Raw genomic sequence first — 23,979 nt, forward strand, 5'->3', positions numbered from 1 at the left:
CCTGTCAGACTCCTGCACTTGTTGCTGAAGTTCCAGCACCGCTCTCTTTCTGGATGGCCCCAGAGGCACAGGGTCCACATGCAGCTGAGCAGAGCTAGGAGCACCCTGCGGCCTACGACGAGGACTCTCCACTGCTGTCCCTGACTCCACCATCTGCTGATGCTCACTTGTGAGCTGTGATACACCAGGTGACAACACTAATCTATCTCGCGAATGACCCACTGAGGTGTGCGTCTCTGCGCTGGTGCTGGGTGCGCTCAATTCTGCTGACAGCGTGGCCTCAGAGGTTGCAGCTTCCTCTGAGGAGTCTTCCGGCTCTTCCTCCTAGACAGTGGGGAGGGGGGCTCTCGATGGTCCTGCGGGGAAGTAAACGTAGCAGGCACATTGAATTGTGCAGATGATCAGAACTCAATCTGAATGAACATCAGATGTCCTATCAGTCACTCATGCAATCTAAATGAGAGGGCTGCAAATCTATGCTGTCACCAGCTTGCTCTACTGCGCCCGTATGACTGTCCCCCACTTCCAGATCCTCAGCACCTCCGTGGATGTCAAGAGCAGCCTCCTCAGCGGTGGTCAACTGGGCAATGGAAGGTAGCCCTCCTCCTGTCCTGTCCCTCTCCCTCTTATTGTGGGTTCTCTTTTCCTGCAATGAGGGACACAAGTGGAGGTTGAGTGAGAATGTTGGAGTGAGTGTAGAGAATCCATAGCATAGATGCTTAGAGGGAGACAAAGATGGAGTGAGGTGCCAATACCAAGGGCCCTCTCTGTACGTTGTTAGTTGTTGCCATTGCATAACAGTGATAGCGAGTGTGAGGGGTGCATAGTAGAATGGTGAAGTGATTCTGTACATAGAGAGAGAGGGATGGTTAAGGGTGCAAGGGATGCAAGGGTAAAGTGGGATGTGCAGGAGTAGATTGACAATGCAGAGTGCTGGTGATGAGAGGAGATGGGGAGCAGATTGAAGGTAAGTGTGATGTTATACTCACTTTTGCTGCGCGTACCAGGTCATTGAACCTTTTCCTGCACCGAACTCAGGTGCGACCACACAAAGACCTCAGCAATTTGCAGCCAGGCTGCTTTGGTTTGCTTAGGAGGCTTCCTCCGTCCGTTTGAGGGGAACAGTACCTCTTGACGCCCTCTCACTCACTCCACATGAACATGGAGGGAGTCATCATCAAATCTGGGAGATGCCTTGGGTCATGCAGCAGTCATTTTCAGAAGTGCCACACCGAGAAGCAGCAGAATAGGATTGAACAGAAACAAGGCTGCATGGGCCCCTTAAAGAGAGCTGGCTGAAAGACGTCAGCAGAGGCGAGCAGCAGACCCGAACCCACTGATTGGGCTGGGTAGCGCACAAATGGGCTTAAGCAAAAAGCGTAAGTTCAGGGCGGCTGAAACCGGCAGCGGAATCGGAACCTGCCGAACATCAAAGCCGCCTCCACTCGGAAAATCGCAGCCTATGAATCTATGACCTCGGTTTAACATCTCATCCGAAAGACGGCACCTCCAACAGTGCAGCACTCCCTCAGCACGGCACTGGTCAGTCAGCCTAGCTTTTTGTCCTCAAGTCTCTGGAGTGGGACTCGAACCCACAACCTTCTGACTCAGAGGCAAGTGTGCTACCCACTGAGCCACAGCTGACACTTACATTAAAGGTGTTATCTAAATACAAGTTGTTGTTGTTGTCTATGGGTGATAGGGCGACTACCTTTTGCCCAGTGCAAAACTGGTCTGGTACATGCATATATGAAATGGTCCAGTGAAGCAAATATGAATTGGGCTTCCCCCTTTCCTACACATGTGAACAGACAATTTTGCATGTGGGCATTGAATCTCACATTGGAAGACCAAACTTTATCTGCCCAGTTTTTAAAGATCACAATCACCAGGCATCCGCTGCCAAAGTCCAGTTTAAAACCAGACAGGATATCGACCCAATGGAAAGTAACTGCTGCCCTGGTTGCCCATGCCTGGTCCACGTCTGAATAAATTGCCATCGGATTACCTGTTTTTCACTGCCCGATGTTTGGTTGCAAGATCCCAATCTCTTGCAAGGTTCTCTGGCTGCCATGGCTGCTTTGCTTCGGCCTGAAGGGGATGAATGCTGGGGATGGAGGTGCACAGCGGGCCCTGCAGCAGCTGGCAGGGCAGAGTATGGCAGGGTACTGCTGGGGGCCAAGGCAGGTTACTTTTGAGGGCCCAGGGCAGGGCAGGGCAGGGCTGGGGCAGAGTAGGGCAGGGGCAGGGTAGGGTGGAGTGGGGCGGGGCATGTTGGGCAGGGTGGGATAGGGGCAGGGTGGGGCATGTTGGGCAGGGTGGGATAGGGGCAGGGTGGGGCAGGGCGAGGGTGGGGTAGGAGCAGGGTGGGGCATGTTGGGCAGGGTGGGGTGGAGTGGGGCTGGGCAGGGTAGGGTGGAGTGGAGTGGGGTGGGGCATGTTGGGCAGGGTAGGGTGGGGGTGGGGCAGGTTGCTGCTGAGGGCCAAGGGCCAGAAAGGCAGGCTGGTGAATGGAAGCCGGTTTATTATTGGACTAAAAACATGATAAAGGAGCTGGAAGGCCCAGCGGTTACTGAGAGTCTGTCTGGAGGAGCGGGACAAGGCCGGACCGGAAGGCCTTCCTTCAACACTGGTACCAGCCTGGGCAGCACCGTCGCTAGGTTACTGTTACCTGGTTACCCGCGGTGGTTGGCAAGTGCCCATCACGTGGTGTCGGTGGCGCCCCGCCCACCGAGCCGCGGGCCTGCGCGCGTCACACAAACCGGACAGCGTGGGGGAGGTCCCGCCCCCTCTCCCCATTGGCTGACTGCGGTGGGCGACGCGCGACTGCTGGTTGGTTGGCTGGGTTGTCGATCACCGCGCCCGCGTGCACCACACAAACCCGACGGTGGGTGGAAAGACCCGCCCCCTCTCCCCGCCTATTGGCTGACTGCGGGGAGGGTGGGCGGTGGTTGGTTGGCTGGACTGTCGATCAGCGCGCCTGGGTTCGGTTGTGACTGTGGGAGGCCCCGGCAAAATGGCTTCGTATTTCGATGAACATGACTGCGAACCGAGCAACCCCGAGGAGCAGTACCGGCAGAACGCCTTACTGGAGCTGGCCAGGTAGTGTGTCCACCCACAGCCTGCTCTGAGGGGGCAGTGTCGGGGAGCGGGGTTACTCTGGCAGGCGGTGAGTGTGGCCAGGCCTCAGCTCAGATCCCGACCGACCGGCTGGCGTTTCCACAGCCTCAGGCCGACCAAAGCGCTTCACAGACAGTAAAGGACTCTTTGGAGTGTGGTCACTGTTGTAGTGTGGGAAACGCGGCAGCCAGAATTGCGCACAGCAAGCTCCCACAAACTGCTATGTGATAATGACCAGATCATCTGTGTTAGTGACGTTGGTTGAGTCTTCTCTTATGCAGTCCCTTGGAACCGAAGATGACATAAGAGTGGGGCAGGGGAGAGTAGGGCAAGGGCAGAGTAGGGCAAGGGCAGGGGAGAGTAGGGCAAGGGCAGGGACAGGGGAGAGTAGGGCAAGGGCAGAGGCTGGGGAGAGTAGGGCAAGGGCAGAGTAGGGTGGGGCAGAGTAGGGTGGGGCAGAGTAGGGCAAGGGCAGGGACAGGGGAGAGTAGGGCAGGGGCAGGGGAGAGTAGGGCAAGGGCAGAGTAGGGTGGGGCAGAGTAGGGCAAGGGCAGAGGCTGGGGAGAGTAGGGCAAGGGCAGAGTAGGGCAAGGGCAGGGACAGGGGAGAGTAGGGCAAGGGCAGGGGCAGGGGAGAGTAGGGCAGGGGCAGGGGAGAGTAGGGCAAGGGCAGGGGCAGGGGAGAGTAGGGCAGGGGCAGGGGAGAGTAGGGCAGGGGCAGGGGAGAGTAGGGCAGGGGAGAGAGGGGCGAGTAGGGCGGGGTAGGGGTCAGGGGCAGGGTGGGGTAGGGCAGGGGCAGGGGAGAGTAGGGCAGGGGAGAGTGGGGCAAGGGCGGGGACAGGGGCGAGTAGGGCGGAGCAGGGGGCAGGGGCAGAGTAGGTCAGGGCAGGGGTAGAGTAGGGGCAGGGGCAGAGTAGGGTGGGGCAGGGTCGGGTAGGGCTGGTTGCTGCTGAGAGGCCAAGGGCCAGAAAGGCGGCTGGTGAATGGAAGCCGGTTTATTATTGGTCTAAAAACATGATATAGGTGAAGTATCACTGAAGTTAGAACATAAGAAGTAGGAGCAGGAGTAGGCCATACAGCCTCTCGGGCCTGCTCCGCCATTCAATAGGATCATGGCTGATCCGAACCTAGACTCACGTCCACTTCCCTGCCCGCTCCCCATAACCCTTAATTCCCTTATCAGCTAGGAAACTGTCTATTTCCGTTTTAAATTTATTTAATGTCGCAGCTTCCACAGCGCTCTGAGGTAGCAAATTCCATAGATTTACTACCCTCTGAGTGAAGAAGTTTCTCCTCATCTCAGTTTTGAAACGGCAGCCCCTTGAGTGATAAATATTGGGCAGGACACCGGGAGAACTCCCGTGCTCTTCGAAATAGTGCCATGGGATCTTTTACCTCCTCCTGAGAGAGCAGACGTTGGTTTAACGTCTCATCTGAAAGACGGCACCTCCGACACTACAGCACTCCCTCAGTACTGCACTGCAGTGTCAGCCTAGATTTTCAGGCTCAAGTCCCTTGGAGTGGGACTCGACCCCACGACCTTCTGACTCGGAGACGAGCGAGAGAGCGTGCTACCCACTGGGCCACGGCTGACGCTGAAGATGATTTTGAAATTGATGCATTGGGCAATAGGGAGCTAACGAAGGATAGCAAGGGCAGGGTTGATGAGTGAATGGAACGTGGTGTGGGATAGGATGTGTGTTGCAGTTTGTGAAGAGGTGAGCTAGGGACAGAAGTGGAATTCAGTGTTCCTGGTGGTGGCTGGAATGTTGGGTTTGAAGATGGGTACTGTTGGGCTCCGCCTGTACAGCTCTCAGGTGGATGAATGGGGGTTAAGGTGTGGAGTTTTTGGATGGCTATGCTATTCCCAAATTTGAGTTTGAGGAAGTTCTTGCTGACCCAGGACTTGATATCCCAACTTAGTAAACTGTATTTTCTCACTGTGCATTCTCCTTTACTTTCGCGAGACCAAATGCAGACTGGCTGATCACTTTGCTGAATATCTCTGTTCTGTGCACAAGTGTGACCCTGCCCTTTCTCCCACCCCACTTTAACTCCCCCTCTTTGACACCTACACTATTCCAGCCAAGCTCCCGGTAGGTTACAGGAGTAGGATCTCAACTTTGCTCCTGAGCATCCTGACGCCATCTGGTCTTAATGTTCAATTTAGCAACTTCAGGCTTGAGCGATCCCCATCTTCGAGGAGGCCCGGGGGTGTTTGTGATTTGCAACAGGTGTAGGCTGCTGTTGGTGGAGTGGAACACTGCTCTGGTGTGGGAAAGGCGGGTCTGCACCCTGGGGCTTGGCCTGTCTGCTGCTGAGCCTGCTTGGTTTTTCCAGTATTTTCATTTTGTATTTCACTGCTATACTTAACTATTTTCATTGATTTTTTGTTTAATTGCCTCACTGAGATGCAATCCAGCCTTTCAAAAGACCATTTTTGTCATTCTACCAGTTATCTCTTTTCTCCTTTTGTTCAGTTGCATTGAAGAGCTCGTTTGTCTTCCATTATCCAGCTCTCACGAAGGGTCTACACTCAACGTGAACCTGCCTTTTCTCTTCCAGAATTTTCTGTTGTTTCTGATTTACAGCATTTGCAGTTTTTTAATTCTGATTCTTTCTGGAGTACAGTTATCTGGGCAGTGGGTTCTTTCTGGAGTACAGTTATCTGGGCAGTGGGTTCTTTCTGGAGTACAGTTATCTGGGCAGTGGGTTCTTTCTGGAGTACAGTTATCTGGGCAGTGGGTGCTTTCTGGAGTACAGTTATCTGGGCAGTGGGTGCTTTCTGGAGTACAGTTATCTGGGCAGTGGGTGCTTTCTGGAGTACAGTTATCTGGGCAGTGGGTGCTTTCTGGAGTACAGTTATCTGGGCAGTGGATGCTTTCTGGAGTACAGTTATCTGGGCAGTGGGTGCTTTCTGGAGTACAGTTATCTGGGCAGTGGGTTCTTTCTGGAGTACAGTTATCTGGGCAGTGGGTTCTTTCTGGAGTACAGTTATCTGGGCAGTGGGTGCTTTCTGGAGTACAGTTATCTGGGCAGTGGATGCTTTCCGATACCTCGCTTCTCTTAAGGGAGCTGAGTTAGTGAGTATCAGCGGACTATTTAAGAACATCCATTTAGCCCATTGAGCCCACTCCATTCAGAGTCCGTATATGATTACTGTAATATTTATCCTGTAGGTCGAGATTGAGCAATACACACTTAATTCTGAGACTATCAGAAAATGGGAAAGTATTTGTGGAATGGTAGCAGAAATTTGACTTCTTCCTCAGCTAAGGGATTTATTTACTGCTTGCATTCTTTCTGGGCTAATTTAGATTTATGTTTCAGCATTGATGACTAGAAAAATGAAGTACATCAACAATAATGCATTTTCCTTTTGTATTGTGTGTGTCTATTATGTTTATAGGTCACTGTTGGCTGGGATAGATCTGGACCTCGGGCAAGTAGATATTTCTGACTGGGATCACCGATTGCCACCTGCTGCTAAAAAGGAGATTGTACAGAATCTCCCAACTGTTTCTGTGACACCAGCACAGGCAGGTAAGAGTTTCAGTCCAGGGGCAGTGTAGCTGGAATTAGCAGAGTCCACAGTTCAATCTTGTTAAATGATTGAGCGGTGTTGGTGCCAGGGTGTGGAGTGTACGGAACTGTGACTGGTTACATGAACACCATGTGTATTTCTGGGCCGTACAGATCAGAGCGTTCCAGCTTCGATCCCTAGTCTCCTCTCGGGCGGGGTGACCGTATGGGTGCCACAATTGGCCTGTATCCTATAGTCCCTGCTTGACCGTGTGTGGGGACACGTGTACCTGCTGAGAGCAGGATCGATGTGACCGTGTGTGTGGACACGTGTACCCGCTGAGAGCAGGATCGATGTGACCGTGTGTGTGGACACGTGTACCTGCTGAGAGCAGGATCGATGTGACCGTGTGTGGGGACACGTGTACCTGCTGAGAGCAGGATCGATGTGACCGTGTGTGGGGACACGTGTACCTGCTGAGAGCAGGATCGATGTGACCGTGTGTGGGGACACGTGTACCTGCTGAGAGCAGGATCGATGTGACCGTGTGTGGGGACACGTGTACCTGCTGAGAGCAGGATCGATGTGACCGTGTGTGGACACGTGTACCCGCTGAGAGCAGGATCGATGTGACCGTGTGTGGGGACACGTGTACCTGCTGAGAGCAGGATCGATGTGACCGTGTGGGGACACGTGTACCCGCTGAGAGCAGGATCGATGTGACCGTGTGTGTGGACACGTGTACCTGCTGAGAGCAGGATCGATGTGACCGTGTGTGTGGACACGTGTACCTGCTGAGAGCAGGATCGATGTGACCGTGTGTGGGGACACGTGTACCTGCTGAGAGCAGGATCGATGTGACCGTGTGTGGGGACACGTGTACCTGCTGAGAGCAGGATCGATGTGACCGTGTGTGGACACGTGTACCTGCTGAGAGCAGGATCGATGTGACCGTGTGTGGGGACACGTGTACCTGCTGAGAGCAGGATCGATGTGACCGTGTGTGTGGACACGTGTACCTGCTGAGAGCAGGATCGATGTGACCGTGTGTGGGGACACGTGTACCTGCTGAGAGCAGGATCGATGTGACCGTGTGTGGGGACACGTGTACCCGCTGAGAGCAGGATCGACGTGACCGTGTGGGGACACGTGTACCCGCTGAGAGCAGGATCGATGTGACCGTGTGTGGGGACACGTGTACCCGCTGAGAGCAGGATCGATGTGACCGTGTGTGGGGACACGTGTACCCGCTGAGAGCAGGATCGATGTGACCGTGTGTGGGGACACGTGTACCTGCTGAGAGCAGGATCGATGTGACCGTGTGTGGGGACACGTGTACCTGCTGAGAGCAGGATCGATGTGACCGTGTGTGTGGACACGTGTACCTGCTGAGAGCAGGATCGATGTGACCGTGTGTGGGGACACGTGTACCTGCTGAGAGCAGGATCGATGTGACCGTGTGTGTGTGGACACGTGTACCTGCTGAGAGCAGGATCGATGTGACCGTGTGTGGGGACACGTGTACCTGCTGAGAGCAGGATCGATGTGACCGTGTGTGTGTGTGGACACGTGTACCCGCTGAGAGCAGGATCGATGTGACCGTGTGTGGGGACACGTGTACCTGCTGAGAGCAGGATCGATGTGACCGTGTGTGGGGACACGTGTACCTGCTGAGAGCAGGATCGATGTGACCGTGTGTGGGGACACGTGTACCCGCTGAGAGCAGGATCGATGTGACCGTGTGTGGGGACACGTGTACCTGCTGAGAGCAGGATCGATGTGACCGTGTGTGGGGACACGTGTACCTGCTGAGAGCAGGATCGATGTGACCGTGTGTGGGGACACGTGTACCCGCTGAGAGCAGGATCGATGTGACCGTGTGTGGGGACACGTGTACCCGCTGAGAGCAGGATCGATGTGACCGTGTGTGGGGACACGTGTACCCGCTGAGAGCAGGATCGATGTGACCGTGTGTGGGGACACGTGTACCCGCTGAGAGCAGGATCGATGAGACCGTGTGTGGACACGTGTACCCGCTGAGAGCAGGATCGATGTGACCGTGTGTGGGGACACGTGTACCTGCTGAGAGCAGGATCGATGTGACTGTGTGTGGACACGTGTACCCGCTGAGAGCAGGATCGATGTGACCGTGTGGGGACACGTGTACCCGCTGAGAGCAGGATCGATGTGACCGTGTGTGTGGACACGTGTACCCGCTGAGAGCAGGATCGATGTGACCGTGTGTGGGGACACGTGTACCTGCTGAGAGCAGGATCGATGTGACCGTGTGGGGACACGTGTACCTGCTGAGAGCAGGATCGATGTGACCGTGTGTGGGGACACGTGTACCTGCTGAGAGCAGGATCGATGTGACCGTGTGTGGGGACACGTGTACCTGCTGAGAGCAGGATCGATGTGACCGTGTGTGGGGACACGTGTACCTGCTGAGAGCAGGATCGATGTGACCGTGTGTGGGGACACGTGTACCTGCTGAGAGCAGGATCGATGTGACCGTGTGTGGGGACATGTGTACCTGCTGAGAGCAGGATCGATGTGACCGTGTGTGGGGACACGTGTACCTGCTGAGAGCAGGATCGATGTGACCGTGTGTGGGGACACGTGTACCCGCTGAGAGCAGGATCGATGTGACCGTGTGTGGGGACACGTGTACCTGCTGAGAGCAGGATCGATGTGACCGTGTGTGGGGACACGTGTACCTGCTGAGAGCAGGATCGATGTGACCGTGTGTGGACACGTGTACCCGCTGAGAGCAGGATCGATGTGCCCGTGTGTGGGGACACGTGTACCTGCTGAGAGCAGGATCGATGTGACCGTGTGTGGGGACACGTGTACCCGCTGAGAGCAGGATCGATGTGACCGTGTGTGGGGACACGTGTACCCGCTGAGCGCAGGATCGATGTGACCGTGTGTGGGGACACGTGTACCTGCTGAGAGCAGGATCGATGTGACCGTGTGTGTGGACACGTGTACCTGCTGAGAGCAGGATCGATGAGACTCTGATGCCCTCAATGGAAAATAACCTTCTGACACTGTCCGGACTCACGGGAAGAGTGAACACTTTGTCACGGTACAGATCAATCATGAATGGCAGAACAGACTTGAGGGGCTAAATGACCTCCTCCTGTTCCTAAGATCCTGACTGGCCACCACAACTGTGGAACTGAACTCGTACAAGGATCCAGCAGCTTCAGGATAGGAGTCGATTAAGATTGGTTGGAAAATGGGGGGTGAGGGTGGGGGGAAACATGCATGGAGGATTCAGTGGAGCAGAAAAACACGGAAAGAGAAGTTTGGAGATGGACAGATAACAACAAAACATACCTTCCAAACTCTTGAGTTCTATTTAGAACTTGACCAGAGCCGGGGGCCCCCTTGGCCCGGTGTGGCCCCGAGCCGGGGGCCCCCATGGCCCGGTGTGGCCCCGGCCCGGGTGGCCCGGTGTGGCCCCGGCCCGGTGTGGCCCCGGCCCGGGTGGCCCGGTGTGGCCCCGAGCCGGGTGGCCCCGAGGCCCGGTGGGTTCGTTATTTGGGTCCTCTTATCTTCGTGTAATTTCTAAATATTTGATTTTGTGAGAATTTATATTTTATTTTTTTAACTTAAAGAAGTTGTTAATTCTGGCGACTTACCTATTTTTGGAGGATCCCTTGATCCTTACTGTGCTGTTATACAGGAAACTTTTGATTAACCGGCCACTAAATAACACGAATGCTCTATCCACCGGCAAAATTCAGGAGTTGGTGCAGATAACTTTTTTTACTTTTAGTTACTTTTTTTACTCCATTTGTGGCTGTGCAAGGGTGTAGCTGAAGCTGTTGCTAAGCTACAGAGACGCTTGCAAGTTGTGCCGATTGTTTTGAAGCAACAGGGTTTGTTGCTTTAGACGGAGCGCTGAGCGTTCGGTTTAACTATAGTGTTCGGTTATCCGGCATTGTTGATGGGCCGGCACCAGGTCGGTCCCGTCCGTGCCGGATACCAGAAAGTTTCCTGTACTAGAGGAACCTGTTTGACATCAGCACCTACTTTAGAGTACCACAAGGGCAGCATTGAGTTATACTGCTGGCTTTGCATCGTACTCTGTTCACTCTTTGTTGACATTGAACAGTTTAGAACTAAACTTTTAAGAATTTCCCAGTTGGTCGTCCGACAGCCTGGGACCTTTGTTACAACCACCCTGCAGTGGTTGCATTTATCCTGTGACGCTGAAGCCATGAGAGATCTTGAGGTTCCATCTATTGCACAGACTCGTAGGGTACGGCAGATGCGTAAATTCAACCCTATTTTGTGTCCGATTTAACACACATTTTGTAGTATAAATGGCCTGTAAGAATGATATAACGAGCCTTTGTGACTTGAGAAATAGGAGGTGAATTGCTGCAGGAGTTCCTCAGGGCAGTGTCCTAGGCCCAACCATCTTCAGCTGCTTCATCAATGACCTTCCCTCCATCATAAGGTCAGAAGTGGGGATGTTCGCTGATGATTGCTCAGTGTTCAGTTCCATTCCCAGTTCCTCAGATAATGAAGCAGTCCATGCCCACATGCAGCAAGACCAGACTTGGGCTGATAAGTGGCAAGTAACGTTTGTGCCACACAAGCACCAAGCAATGACCATCTCCAACAAGAGTGAGTCTAACCTCCGCCCCATGACATTCAGTGGCATTACCATCATTGAATCCCCCACCATTAACATCCTGGGGGGGGGGTCATCATCGATCAGATACTTAATTGGGCCAGCCACATAAATACTGTGGCAACAAGAGCAGTTCTGAGGCTAGGTATTCTGCAGCGAGTGTATCCCCTGACTTCCCAAAGCCTTTCCACCACCTACAAGGAACAAGTGTAATTAAATGCTCTTCACTTGTCTGGATGAGTGCAGCTCCAACAACACTCGAGAAGCTCGACACCATCCAGGACAAAGCAGCCCGCTTGATTGGCACTCCATCCACCACCTTAAACATTCACTCCCTCCACCACTGACGTACCGTGGCTGCAGTGTGTACCGTCTACAAGATGCACTGCAGCAACTCGCCAAGGCTTCTTCGGCAGCACCTCCCAAACCCGTGACCTCTTCCACCTAGAAGGACAAGGGCAGCAGGCGCATGGGAACACCACCACATCCAAGTTCCCCTCCAAGTCACACACCATTCTGACTTGGATGTATATCGGCCGATCCTCCTTCGTCGCTGGGTCAAACTCTCCCTACCAGCACTGTGGGAGTACCTTCACCACACAGACTGCAGTGGTTCAAGAAGGCGGCTCACCACCACCTTCTCGAGGGCAATTAGGGATGGACAATAAATGCTGGCTTTGCCAGCGACGCCCACATCCCATGAATGAATTTTTTTTTAAAGAATCAGTTCTGATGGAAGTTCATCGACATGAAACGTTAACCCTGTTTCTCTCTCCACAGATAGGATGTTTATTTAGGTGAATCACATGGCTGTTAGAAAAGTGCCATAAACAATGTTCCCTGTAAATTGTTCTTGTTGTGCGCTGCCTGTTTATTTCAATGCGCGGTCCCTTTAAATTTCTGCGCATGTGTGGAATTTCAAATGGAACAGCTCATCAGCGGCCTGAGCGGGACCGTGCAGATCCCTGCCCGGGACCGTGCACACGCACAGCTTAGAGAAAACATTGGTCATAAGGCAGCGCATCATGTCACAAAATTATTCTGTGCCTTGTTATAGTGAAGATTGTTTGCTTTTCATTCAGACAGAGGTCTTAAGTGTCCGGTCTGCTTACTGGAGTTTGAGGAAGAGGAGGTGGTGAAGAAAATGCCCTGTGAACATTCCTTCCACTCTGGCTGTATTGTACCTTGGTTGGGAAAGGTAGGTGTTTGTCTTATAGCTTCAGACGTTTGATTTGAATTTACAATTTAATTGGGTTTTTTTTTTATCCCTCCAGTTTTCCTTTCCAAGGGCACTGACTCTTCTTGGGGTGGCCAGCAAATCTCTGGCAGTAGCCTCTCCTGACCCTTCTTGGTGACTTCCTCCTTTACCAGTCTCCACTCACATTTTTCTGCAGGCATGGGGTCAGTTTGCACCTGAGTGCTGATGGCACGAAGCTCTGTCCCTCCCACCTCACTGACTCAATGGCCACTGTTGTATTCTCAAACTTATCTGCCGTCAAATTGTGGATGAGCCACAACTTTCTCCAGTGAACATCGGAAGGCCCAAGATCATCATATTCAGCTTCTGCTAAAGACGCCATCTCCTGTTGGGGCTGTTCACTCTGGCTGAAGCAGCTGGTGCATAACCTCCATGTCCTGTTAAATCTGGAGTTGAGCTTCAAATCCATATCCTCGCCACCATAACAATTGCCCACTTCCACCTTCTCAACATTGGCCGCCTCCACCCATATCTCACCCCCATCATTGCTTAATTCACTCTTTTGTGGATAAAAGATAGGTTAACGTTTTGGGTGGGGACCAGTCATCAGAGCTGGGACGCAAGTTCTAATGAAGGGTCCCATCTGGAACATGAATCTGCCTTTCCCTTTCAGATGCTAATTGGCCTGTTCTTTATTTCCAGCATTCAGTTTTTCTTTTTATTTCTTTACCTATCATTGTATCTTGTTCTGTTTCCTGCCATTCCTTGATCTTCAGGACCAGGAGCAGACCTGATTTTGTTTTTTGATTTATTTATCCCACTCTCTTTGAGGCAACACCTGGCTTTCACGGAGTTCCTCCCCTCGCAGTGTGGATGAGATTGGGAATTTGGTGCGTTTGGAGCTTTTCTGTCAACACTCTGTGGCCCTACGCATTGCTGCGGCCATTTACCGCACCAGCTCCCTGTCCAGGCATCGCTGAACCGAAAGGAAGTCTCAGTTTAACATTGTTTTATTTTCTTACAGACTAATTCATGTCCATTGTGCAGACTCGAGTTACCCACTGACAATGAAGAGTACGAGGAGTACAAACAAGACAAGGTAAGACAATTCCATCCTAACTCTCTGAGCAATGTCCGAGCTTTACTGTGCTGTGTTTATTGTTGGTAAGCATTTTATCGCTTGTACTGTGGTGAGGATATTCTAGAATGCCCTGGTGCAGTAAGAAACATAGAAAATAGGAGCAGGAGTAGGCCATTCGGCCCCTCGAGCCTGCTCCGCCATTCAATGAGATCATGGCTGATCATCCAAATTCAGTCCCCTGTCCCTGCCTTCTCCCCATATCCCTGGATCCCTTTAGCCTTAAGAAATATATCTAACTCCTTCTTGAATATATTTAATGAATTGGCCTCCACTGCCTTCTGTGGTAGAGAATTCCACAGGTTCACCACTCTCTGGGTGAAGAAATTCCTCCTCATCTCGGTCCTAAATGGCTTACCCCTTATCCATAGACTGTGACCCCTGGTTCTGGACCCCCGGCCATCGGGAACATCCTTCCTGCATCTAGTCTGTCTAGTCCTGTTAGAATTTTATAAGTTTCAATGAGATCCCCTCTCATTCTTCGAAACTCCAGCGAGTATAAGCCTAATCGACCCAATCTCTCCTCATACGTCATTCCTGCCATCCCAGGAATCTTCGCTGCACTCCCTCCATGGCAAGAACATCCTTCCTCAGATAAGGCGACCAAAACTGCACACAATACTCAAGGTGTGGTCTCACCAAGGCCGTGTACAACTGCAGCAAGACATCCTTGCTCCTGTACTCGAAACCTCTCGCTATGAAGGCCAACATACCATTTGCCTTCTTAACCGCCTGCTGCACCTGCATGCTTACCTTCAGCGACTGGTGCACAAGGACACCCAGGTCTCGTTGCACTTCCCCTTCTCCCAATCTATTGCCATTCAGATAATCTGCCTTCCTGTTTTTGACACCAAAGTGGATAACCTCGCATTTATCCACGTTATATTGCATCTGCCATGCTTCTGCCCAATCACCCAACCTGTCCAAATCATCCTGGAGTTTCTCGGCATCCTCCTCACAGCACACACGCCCACCCAGCTTTGTGTCGTCTGCAAACGCTTCTTTCTGTGTGGAGTTTGCACATTCTCCCCGTGTTTGCGTGGGTTTTCTCCGGGTGCTCCGGTTTCCTCCCACAGTCCAAAGATGTGCGGGTAAGGTTGATTGGCCATGTTAAAAAAAAAATTGGCCCTTAGTGTTAGGGGGGATTAAATATGTGGGGTTACGGGGATAGGGCTTGGGTGGGATGGCTGTCGGTGTAGGGACCGGGTGCTAGGGTTTGGATGATCAGCCATGATCTCGTTGAATGGCGGAGCAGGCTCGAAGGGCCGAATGGCCTACTCCTGCTCCTAGTTTCTATGTTTCTAAAAATTCCTAGAACTGTAACTGGAGCAGTTACTGTGCTTGTAAATCCACGTAGACAAAACAAGGTGGCTATGTATCCTGTTGCTCAGATTTCACTAGGTGTTCGAAAGATCGAACAAATAGGTTTGCAATTTTCCTTTTAGGGTTCAAATGTAAGTTTGGTCTGAACAAACACAGGCAACTGATTTCGCGTACAAAGATTTATCTTTAATAAATGCTTAACAAACACCGTTCGCAGTTTAAAGTACAATTCTAAATGATAAGACTCACAACTTATATAGATATTACCCTGATTTGGTCCGAGGTGATCAATCTCTGCCCAACCCTCTACGTAGGGTTTGTCCCCAGGTCCCTGCTGTCGAGTGTTGCTCCCAGGTTGTTGCTCTCTCTATCTGGGGTTTTTCCTCCTGGTTTATACTATCCTATAATCTGTCCCATCTCTTTGGTTGCACATTTGTTACTGTCCCTGCATCCTGATGATTAGTTTACCCTATTCCACATCCTGTCTCATCTCCTCGATTAGTTTACGTCTTACTTCATCCCTTTTCTCCAGTTGACCCATTGTTTGCTAACTGGTGTCTGTAGTGACCTCACTCGTGTCTGACGAGGTTACCTATGAGCCCTCTGTTTAGAACATTCCTGAACCTCTGCATTATTTATCCATTATCCCTTACACATGGTGACTCCTCCATTTTATTTCAGTGTTCTTACCTCGCTTCCATTTCCACAATCCTTTAGAACTTCTTTGTAGCATTCCATTTTACAGAGAAAGACATGGAAGGATTTGAACTGCCTTGTTAGAAACCATTGCGGCCCCTGCTGATTGTGGATAAATGTACCACGTGGTGTGGTACTGAGTTTTACAGGTTTGATTCCTGACCTGTGCTGAGTTAACCGATCTCCGTGTGGGTGCTACACGTGGCCTTAGCACCTCTGGGTTAGGGATAGATTAATTACTGAACCTTTGTTCTCGCTGGGACGTGTGCGTGTCTGTGTGTCCGCGATTGGGCTTGGAAATAGTGCTTGAATATCCTGCTGACACTCGCTATCTAGACTTGGATATGAACAATGGTCACTTGAATGAGGTACCAGATGGTGCCTGGCATTCGTGCAACCCATACTCCAGCGAGAGTCAGCAGAGGAGGGGGAAATAGGAAGAGGAAAAAAAACTTGCTGCTTCACCTCCTACTCTTAATCGAGGCAACGAGTTCTTTACCCATTAGACTATGTGCTGAATTGTCCATTGACATGGAAATTAATATAGTTGTATCATCATTAAAATGAGATGGCTATTATTTAGTTTTATTTCATGGTATCCTTTCATATGATGAAAATCCCCATATTTTAACCTGTCTCTGAGAGTAGCTTTTGAACACAATTATGTATTTTGTATATCAACCTTCTGTTAACTTGAATAAAGTTGAAACATTTTCTTGATCGTGGCACATTCTAGATACAAACGTTAAGGATCTTGCACAGCTCTGTACTTTTGGTTATTGATGTGCACTGACAGCGCAGAGGTTGTTGCTGAGCACATCGCTGGCTCTTGCTGGCACTGACTGAATGGTGCACAGTTCCTGGGTGTATTCAGGTGGTTAATGCCTCAATGTTCATAAGAACATAAGAAATAGGAGCAGGAGTAGGCCAATTGGCCCCTCGAGCCTGCTCCGCCATTCAATAAGATCATGGCTGATCTGATCCTAACCGCCAATCCACTATGACAGGACTATCTCCTGAATCTAACAGCATTAGACACACGAAAACAGGAGCAGGATCAGGCTACACGGCCCCTGGGCCCGCTCCGCTACCCACAGGGCCATGACCTATCCGAACCTAGACTCATGTCCAAATTCCTGCCCGCTCCCCGTAACCCTTAATTCCCTTTTCTACTAGGAAACTGTCTATTTCTGATTTAAATTCATGTAATGATGTAGCTTCGACAGCTTTTTGGGGCAGCATATTCCATGGACCTACCACCCTCTGAGTGAAGTAGTTCCTCCTCATCTCAGTTTTGAAAGAGCAGCCCCTTATTCTAAGACTATGCCCCCTAGTTCTAGTTTCACCCATCATCTGGAACATCCTCCCTGCATCCACCCGATCCAACCCCTTCATAATCTTATATGTTTCAATAAGATCGCCTCTCATTCTTCTGAACTCCAATGAGTAGAGTCCCAATCTACTCAACCTCTCCTCATATGTCCATCCCCTCATCCCCGGGATTAATCGAGTGAACCTTCTTTGTACTGACTCGAGAGCAAGTATGTCCTTTCTTAAGTATGGACACCAAAACTGTATGCAGTATTCCAGGTGCGGTCTCACCAATACCTTGTACAACTGAAGCAATACCTCCCTATTTTTATATTCTATCCCCCTAGCAATGAAAGCCAACATTCCATTGGCCTTCTTAATCACTTGCTGCACCTGCATACTAACCTTTTGAGTTTCGTGCACCAGGACCCCCAGATCCCTTTGTACTTCAGTACTTTCAAGTTTCTTGCCATTAAGATAATAACTTGCTCTACGATTTTTCCTGCCAAAGTGCATAACCTCACACTTTCCAGTATTGTATTCCATCTGCCAAATCTCTGCCCACTTACTTAGCCTGTCTATGTCCCCTTGCAGGTTTTTTATGTCCTCCTCACTCACTACTTTCCCTCCCATCTTAGTATCATCTGCAAACTTTGACGTGTTACACTCGGTCCCCTCCTCCAAATCGTTAATATAGATTGTAAAGAGTTGGGGACCCAGCACTGACCCCTGCGGAACACCACTGGTTACTGATTGCCAGTCTGAATATGAACCATTTATCCCAACTCTCTGCCTTCTGTTAGATAGCCAATCCTCTATCCATGCCAGAATATTACCCCCAATCCCGTGATTTTTTATCTTAAGCAATAATCTTTTGTGTGGCACCTTGTCAAATGCCTTTTGGAAGTCTAAATACACTACGTCCACTGGTTCACCTTTATCCACCCTATATGTTACTTCCTCAAAGAACTCCAGCAAATTTGTCAAACATGACTTCCCCTTCATAAAACCATGCTGACTTTGTCTTATTAAATTATGATTATCCAAATGTCCTGTTACTGTCTCCTTAATAATGGACTCCAAAATTTTACCTACCACAGATGTTAGGCTAACCGGCCTATAGTTTCCAGCCTTCTGTCTACTGCCCTTTTTAAATAAGGGTGTTACATTAGCAGTTTTCCAGTCTGCCGGGACCTTTGCTGAGTCCAGGGAGTTTTGGAAGATTATTACCAATGCATCCACAATCCCTACCGCCACTTCCCTCAAAACCCTGGGATGTAAGCCATCAGGTCCAGGTGATTTATCCGCCTTGAGTCCCATTATTTTACCAAGTACTACTTCCTTAGTGATTTTAATCGTATTTAGCTCCTCCCCCCCTATAGCCCCCTGCTTGTCAAGTGTTGGGATATTCTTGGTGTCCTCTACTGTAAAGACTGATGTAAAATATTCATTCAGTGTTTTTGCCATCTCCATATTTCCCACCATTAATTTCCCGGTCTCATCCTCGAAGGGACCAACATTTACTTTAGCCACCCTTTTTCTTTTTATATAACTATAAAAACTCTTACTATCTGTCTTTATATTTTTTGCTAATTTACTTTCATAATGTATCTTCCCTTTCTTAATCAATCTTTTTGTTATTTTTTGCTGTCTTTTAAAGTTTTCCCAATCCTCTATCCTCCCACTAGATTTGGCTACCTTATATGCCCTTGTTTTTAGTCGAATACTATCCTTAATTTCTTTACTTAGCCACGGATGGCTGTCTTTTCTTTTACACCCTTTTTTTCTCAGTGGAATATACTTTTTTTGGAATTTGTAAAATAACTCCTTAAATGTACACCACTGATCATGTATCGTCTTATCCTTTAACCTATTTTCCCAATCCACTTTACTCAATTCCGCTCTCATACCTTCATAGTCTCCTTTATTCAAGCTTAGCACGCTTGTTTGAGATACAGCCTCCTCACCCTCTAACTGAATATGGAATTCAACCATGTTATGGTCACTCATTCCAAGGGGATCCTTTACTAGGACATTTTTAATTAATCCTGTCTCGTTACACAGGACCAGATCTAAGGTTGCTTGCCCCCTGGTTGGTTCAGTTACATACTGCTCAAGAAACCCATCCCTAATACACTCAATGAACTCATCCTCAAGGCAGCCCTGCCCAATTTGATTCGTCCAATTTATATGATAGTTAAAATCCCCCATAATTATAGATGTTCCCTTATTACAAGCCTCAACTATTTCCTGATTGATACTCCGTCCAACCGAGTTGCGACTGTTCGGAGGCCTATATACTACACCCACTAGTGTTTTTTTCCCCTTATTATTCCTTATCTCCACCCAAACTGTTTCATTATCCTGATCCTTTGACCCAATATCATTTCTCTGTATTACAGTGATTCCTTCCTTTATTAACATAGCCACCCCACCTCCCCTTCCTTCCTGCCTGTCCTTCCTGATTGTTAAATAACCTGGTATGTTTAATTCCCAGGCATTGTCACCCTGCAGCCATGTTTCTGTAATGGCCACAAGATCATACCCATATGTAGCTATTTGTGCCTTTAACTCGTCTATTTTGTTACGAATGCTACGTGCATTCAGATAGAGAACTTTCAAATATGTTTTGTGACACTTAGTTCCTGCTATTGCCCTTTTTATTACATTACCTTTTACTCCACACCTTCTACCCCTTCCTGACACGCTCTGGTTTTTAATTTCCCCACTGCTACCTAAGTCTATGACCTTCTCTGTTGTCATTTGTATTATTTGCTCTCTGTTAGGGGGACAGGATGTGGTATTGGATTGAGGAGCGGGCCTCCAGTAGGAGGGACCATGTCACCTGGTGCTTCCGCACCTGTGCATCTCTAGCACTGGTTGTTTATTGTGGAGGGGGCGTTGGGTAGGGTAGCATCACATCACAGGGATGCACTTCTTCATATTAGAAGCAAGAGCTGTGTGAGCCTGCGAGCTGTGGAAGACCCTCACTGTCCGCAGTGGACCAATTTTTAAAAAAAGAACAAGGTGACAAGATAGGCTTGGATGAAGACGACCCTTTGGCTTATTTGATCTCATCCGACCATCTTCCCATGACAGAATCTGTCTGTCTGTTCAATCGGTTCACTGCCCTGGCCTCAACTGCACTTGCTGGCAACCTACTCCAGCTGTCGATCAACTTGTATATTTAAAAAAAAAAAACTTCCTCCAGGTGTCTGTCCTGAAGTTGGCCTTCACTAGGCTGGACGTGTGACTTTTTGTCTTGCTGCATCGGTGTATCTGAAAATACTGCAGTGGGTTTACCACCTTGAGTGTCCTATATACTGCTGCAAGGCCCCCTCTGAGGTGTACCTTTTCAAGGCTGAAGAGCAGGAACTTAATTAGAACAATTTAAAGTTGTCAACACAGATGGGACAGAAATACAGAACAACCCTGAGTGACAGACTGTTAAATAAGTTAAGGATGTACAACAGAAGCAGAAACCGATTGGCCAAGACTCGAGGAGAGTGGGCTGGAATTAATCTCCTTCTGATCTGCAGAGGATGTAGAGGCAGCACATGAAATAAACAAGACTAAGAGCAGATCAGGTGAAAAGGCAGCTGACTGGGAGATGTCAGGGTCCCAGACTGACCATCCGCCGCAGCCAGCACCAAGGGAGCCAGGGAAGCTGTGGGTCCAGAGACCCGCTCGGGAATCCAGGGCCAGTCACCAGCATCCAGATGTAGAGATTTTTTTAAGTAGATTTGGTGAGAGACTGGCGCAGTGCTGCTGACGTGGAGCAGTGAAAGTTCTGACATTTTTATTTTTATTTTATTCTTCCAGGTGAGAAGAAAACAGAAGGAGCAGCGCCTGGAATATCTGCACGGAGCCATGTACACGTGACCACCAGCGGGCGGCCCTTCTGGGACACTCCGAGCTTTGCTGGGCACTTTTCTAACCTCTAGGTCATGTTGAGAGTGCGCTGTCCCATTCGGCTCCCTGAGCTTTTCGAGCATTGTATCAACAGACACTGCGCTACTTGCTCCTCCTTTCCCTTTAAAACAAATGCAGAACGAGGGTCAAGAGCAGCTGCAGTGCAGCGTGCTTTGGAAAGTCCTATTGCTACCCTTTGTTCCCCACATTTGTGCAGAAATACTGCTACTGTCCTTGGTATTACTGCAATTGGCTGGCCCAGTACTGACCGCACACCATCCAGTGCCAGTTCTGAATTCCATTTTAGTTTTTTTTTTAAAAAGGTTACAGGGAACAATATACATTTGTAGGACAAAGATGTGAAGTATTAAATGCTTTGTACAACACAATCTCCTTTCTGCACTAAAAGAAATACTCGCAGATATAGAGAGCCTGAACATAGTGAAATGTTGCACTTTTGTGACTTAATCGAACATATATTGCTGTGCGGGATGAAAGTCTTTTGTATTGAAACCATAGACATCAATCTACTGTCCAGTTTATTATCACTGGTTATTTTATACAGTTTTCCCTTTCCTTTCCTGAAGATACTGACTCTTGCTGGGTACGTTTGTGCTGGTCTCTTGCTTCAGCGGATGTTTTAGAGGGAGAGTGTACAGTGCGTGATTGTCAGCAGATTCATTGACTATTACAGCACCAACAACAACTTGCATTTATATAGAGTCGTTAACATAGGTAACCCCAAGACACTTCACAAGAATGTAATAAGACAAAAATTTATAATGGCGTAATGGTACAAAATAAGCCCGCTGTTAACACTAAGGCGAAAATTACAAAAGACATTGCATCTTTAAACGCCCAAGTCAAAGTATCCATCTCCTAGTTTTTGGTTTTTGTTTCATAACATTTTTATCTTTATGATCACTTACAAAAAAATCACTTTTTCTATGCAAAGATCTATCTAGTAGTTGTAAATCTCTGTGCTGCTTTAATGTGACTCAGAATAAGAATATTTACCCAGAGGTGCCTTGCACTGAAATTCTACTTTGTTCTATTATAAAACCCTTTCCTCTGGAAATGAACTGTTTAACTGGGCTTTGTTCGGTTTTGTAGCGGGGGGGGGGGGGGGGGGGGGGGGTTCCAAGAAGCCAGCACTTGCCCCTGCAGCAGCCCAGACCAGTGAAAAGTGCTGGATCTATGTCCTACCGAAAAGAGTATTCCCTTAACGGCATTACAGTAACTTGGAAAGTATTGAGGAAACAAGGTGAAGATCTGTGTACAGAAACATAGACCAGGAAGCCCTAGGCTGTGCTGAGTTTACAAGATCACAAGGTCATTAGACACGAGGAAGGCCATTTGACTCATCCACCTAGAATGCCCCTAACATTCCCCCATTTCTCTACCCAGGGTTTGATTACAGGGTCTTCACCTCTACTACTCTGTCCAGGAGTCCATTCCACGTCTTAATCACGATAGCAAAATACTGCAGATGCTGGAAATCCGAAATAACAACAGAAAATGCTGGAAAAACTCAGCAGGCCAGGCAACATCCGTGGAGAGAAATTAGAGTCGACGTTTCTGGTTCACCTTGGCCTGCTGAGTTTTTCCAGCATTTTCTGTTGTTATTCCACGTCTTAATCACTCTCTGTGTGAAGAACAACTTCCTGCTATTATTCTTAAATTTGCCTTTTGCTAGATTAAGCCCAAGACCTCCTTTCCACGTAATTTCCTTTTCTTCACATCTTTTCCACACTGTTTACAACATTGTTTACCTCCTTTCAAGGCAGAAAGCCCCAGTTTATTGCCTGATTTTTGGTTGGGGCAGTCAGGATGCTACCATTATGCTTCAGAACTCCAGGCCAAGGAGGGGGGAAATCAGCTGGGATTTCCGTTGCTGCAAAGTGTAGGAGTGTAGATATCGGATATGGATGGGACGGCTTCGGCTGTGATGTCCATGTCGAATATCCTGGTGACACTCATTGTTAAGGCTGGAATAGGAAGAATGACCCCTTGTGCAAGGCAGCGGAAGATGCCCACAGCCTGGGGAGCCCATACTCCACAAGGACCTGCAGCAGAGCTGGGAAGAAAATTTGTGAGTGGGGAGGGGGAGACAAAAAAATTAAACTCATGATTTCCATTGAAATTCGACTTTAGCTGACGTGTGAGGTTTTGTTGTATGATGCAGAATATTCCGAAACACTTTTACCTGCAAATAAAACATTAACCAGGAGTGTTGTGCTCAGTTCTTTTAAGGCCTGCTTCTGTTTCAAGCAGCTCGCAGAATTGGGGCTGTATGTAACTTTGTTTGTATGTAAGTACGTGAATCTGGATAAAGACTATTCACTTAAGAACACTCCAGTAATTCGGAAAGTGCTGAGGAAATGGGATTGAACTGGGATCGAGGATCTGTGTGCCAAACACACGAGTTTTTGTTTTTCGGGTCTGCTGCCGGAACTCACTCAAGCTAACTTTTAGCCTTGCTAGTAAAGGACAAGCAACGATTCTTCGATGACTCAGTGAGTAGCCGGAAGCCATATAGAGCAGGGAGTTCGCAGTTTGGTCTGTAGTAATTGAACTGAGCTGAGGCAGCGCAGAAAATAAAATCAGCCAGGGATCCTGCTGCTGTGTACAATCCTGTGCGTTGTGGGGACACTGGGTAAGGACAGGAAAACCTCAGCAGGCCAGGGCAGCATCCGTGGAGAGAGAAACAGAGTTAACGTTTTCAGGTCGAGAACCTTGTCGTCAGAACTGGAAAAAAGCAGGAAAAGGAATAGATTTTAAAGCAAGGTAGGGGCTGGATGTTGCCTGGCCTGCTGAGTTTTTCCAGCGTTTTCTGTTATTTTGGATTTCCAGCATCCGCAGTATTTTGCCATCGGGCAAGGACAGGATCGGACTCGGCTGTGGTGCACTTCATGGTGGAATAACCTGTCACTATCCCCTGTGAAAGCTCATGCATCAATAATGGCCAGTTGGGTGAGTTATCAGACGGTAATTGGTGGCCATGGAACCGTACATTAGCCTTCGGGAGGGGAAGAAGCAGTCTGCAGTAGACCCCTGTTTAAAATAGCTGTTCCCAGTGTAGACGAGTCATTCCTCTTTTATACAGCAATG

The 23,979-nt window shown here is 49.2% G+C and overlaps 1 protein-coding gene across 1 annotated transcript; it reads left to right on the forward strand.

The window, feature by feature from the left end:
• Nucleotides 1–2,898: 2,898 nt before the first annotated feature.
• rnf181 (ring finger protein 181) lies at nucleotides 2,899–23,098 on the forward strand. The gene is made up of 5 exons (XM_085971381.1): nucleotides 2,899–3,102; nucleotides 6,529–6,662; nucleotides 12,373–12,488; nucleotides 13,513–13,587; nucleotides 20,779–23,098. The coding sequence occupies exons 1-5, from the start codon at nucleotides 3,017–3,019 to the stop codon at nucleotides 20,836–20,838; spliced, it is 471 nt and encodes a 156-aa protein (XP_085827507.1). The 5' UTR covers nucleotides 2,899–3,016; the 3' UTR covers nucleotides 20,839–23,098.
• Nucleotides 23,099–23,979: the final 881 nt, after the last annotated feature.

Source organism: Somniosus microcephalus, chromosome 30 (assembly GCF_052327205.1).
Source record: "Somniosus microcephalus isolate GS21.2 chromosome 30, FLI_Smic_1.0, whole genome shotgun sequence".
NCBI classification, from domain to species: Eukaryota; Metazoa; Chordata; class Chondrichthyes; order Squaliformes; family Somniosidae; genus Somniosus; species Somniosus microcephalus.

Excerpts from the sequence above, each read along its gene's own strand:
- rnf181 (XM_085971381.1), top strand. The coding sequence starts at position 3,017 with ATGGCTTCGTATTTCGATGAACATGACTGCGAACCGAGCAACCCCGAG. Across the intron at positions 6,663-12,372 it reads TGTGACACCAGCACAGGCAG|ACAGAGGTCTTAAGTGTCCG; the intron begins GTAAGAGTTTCA and ends CTTTTCATTCAG. Across the intron at positions 12,489-13,512 it reads TTGTACCTTGGTTGGGAAAG|ACTAATTCATGTCCATTGTG; the intron begins GTAGGTGTTTGT and ends ATTTTCTTACAG.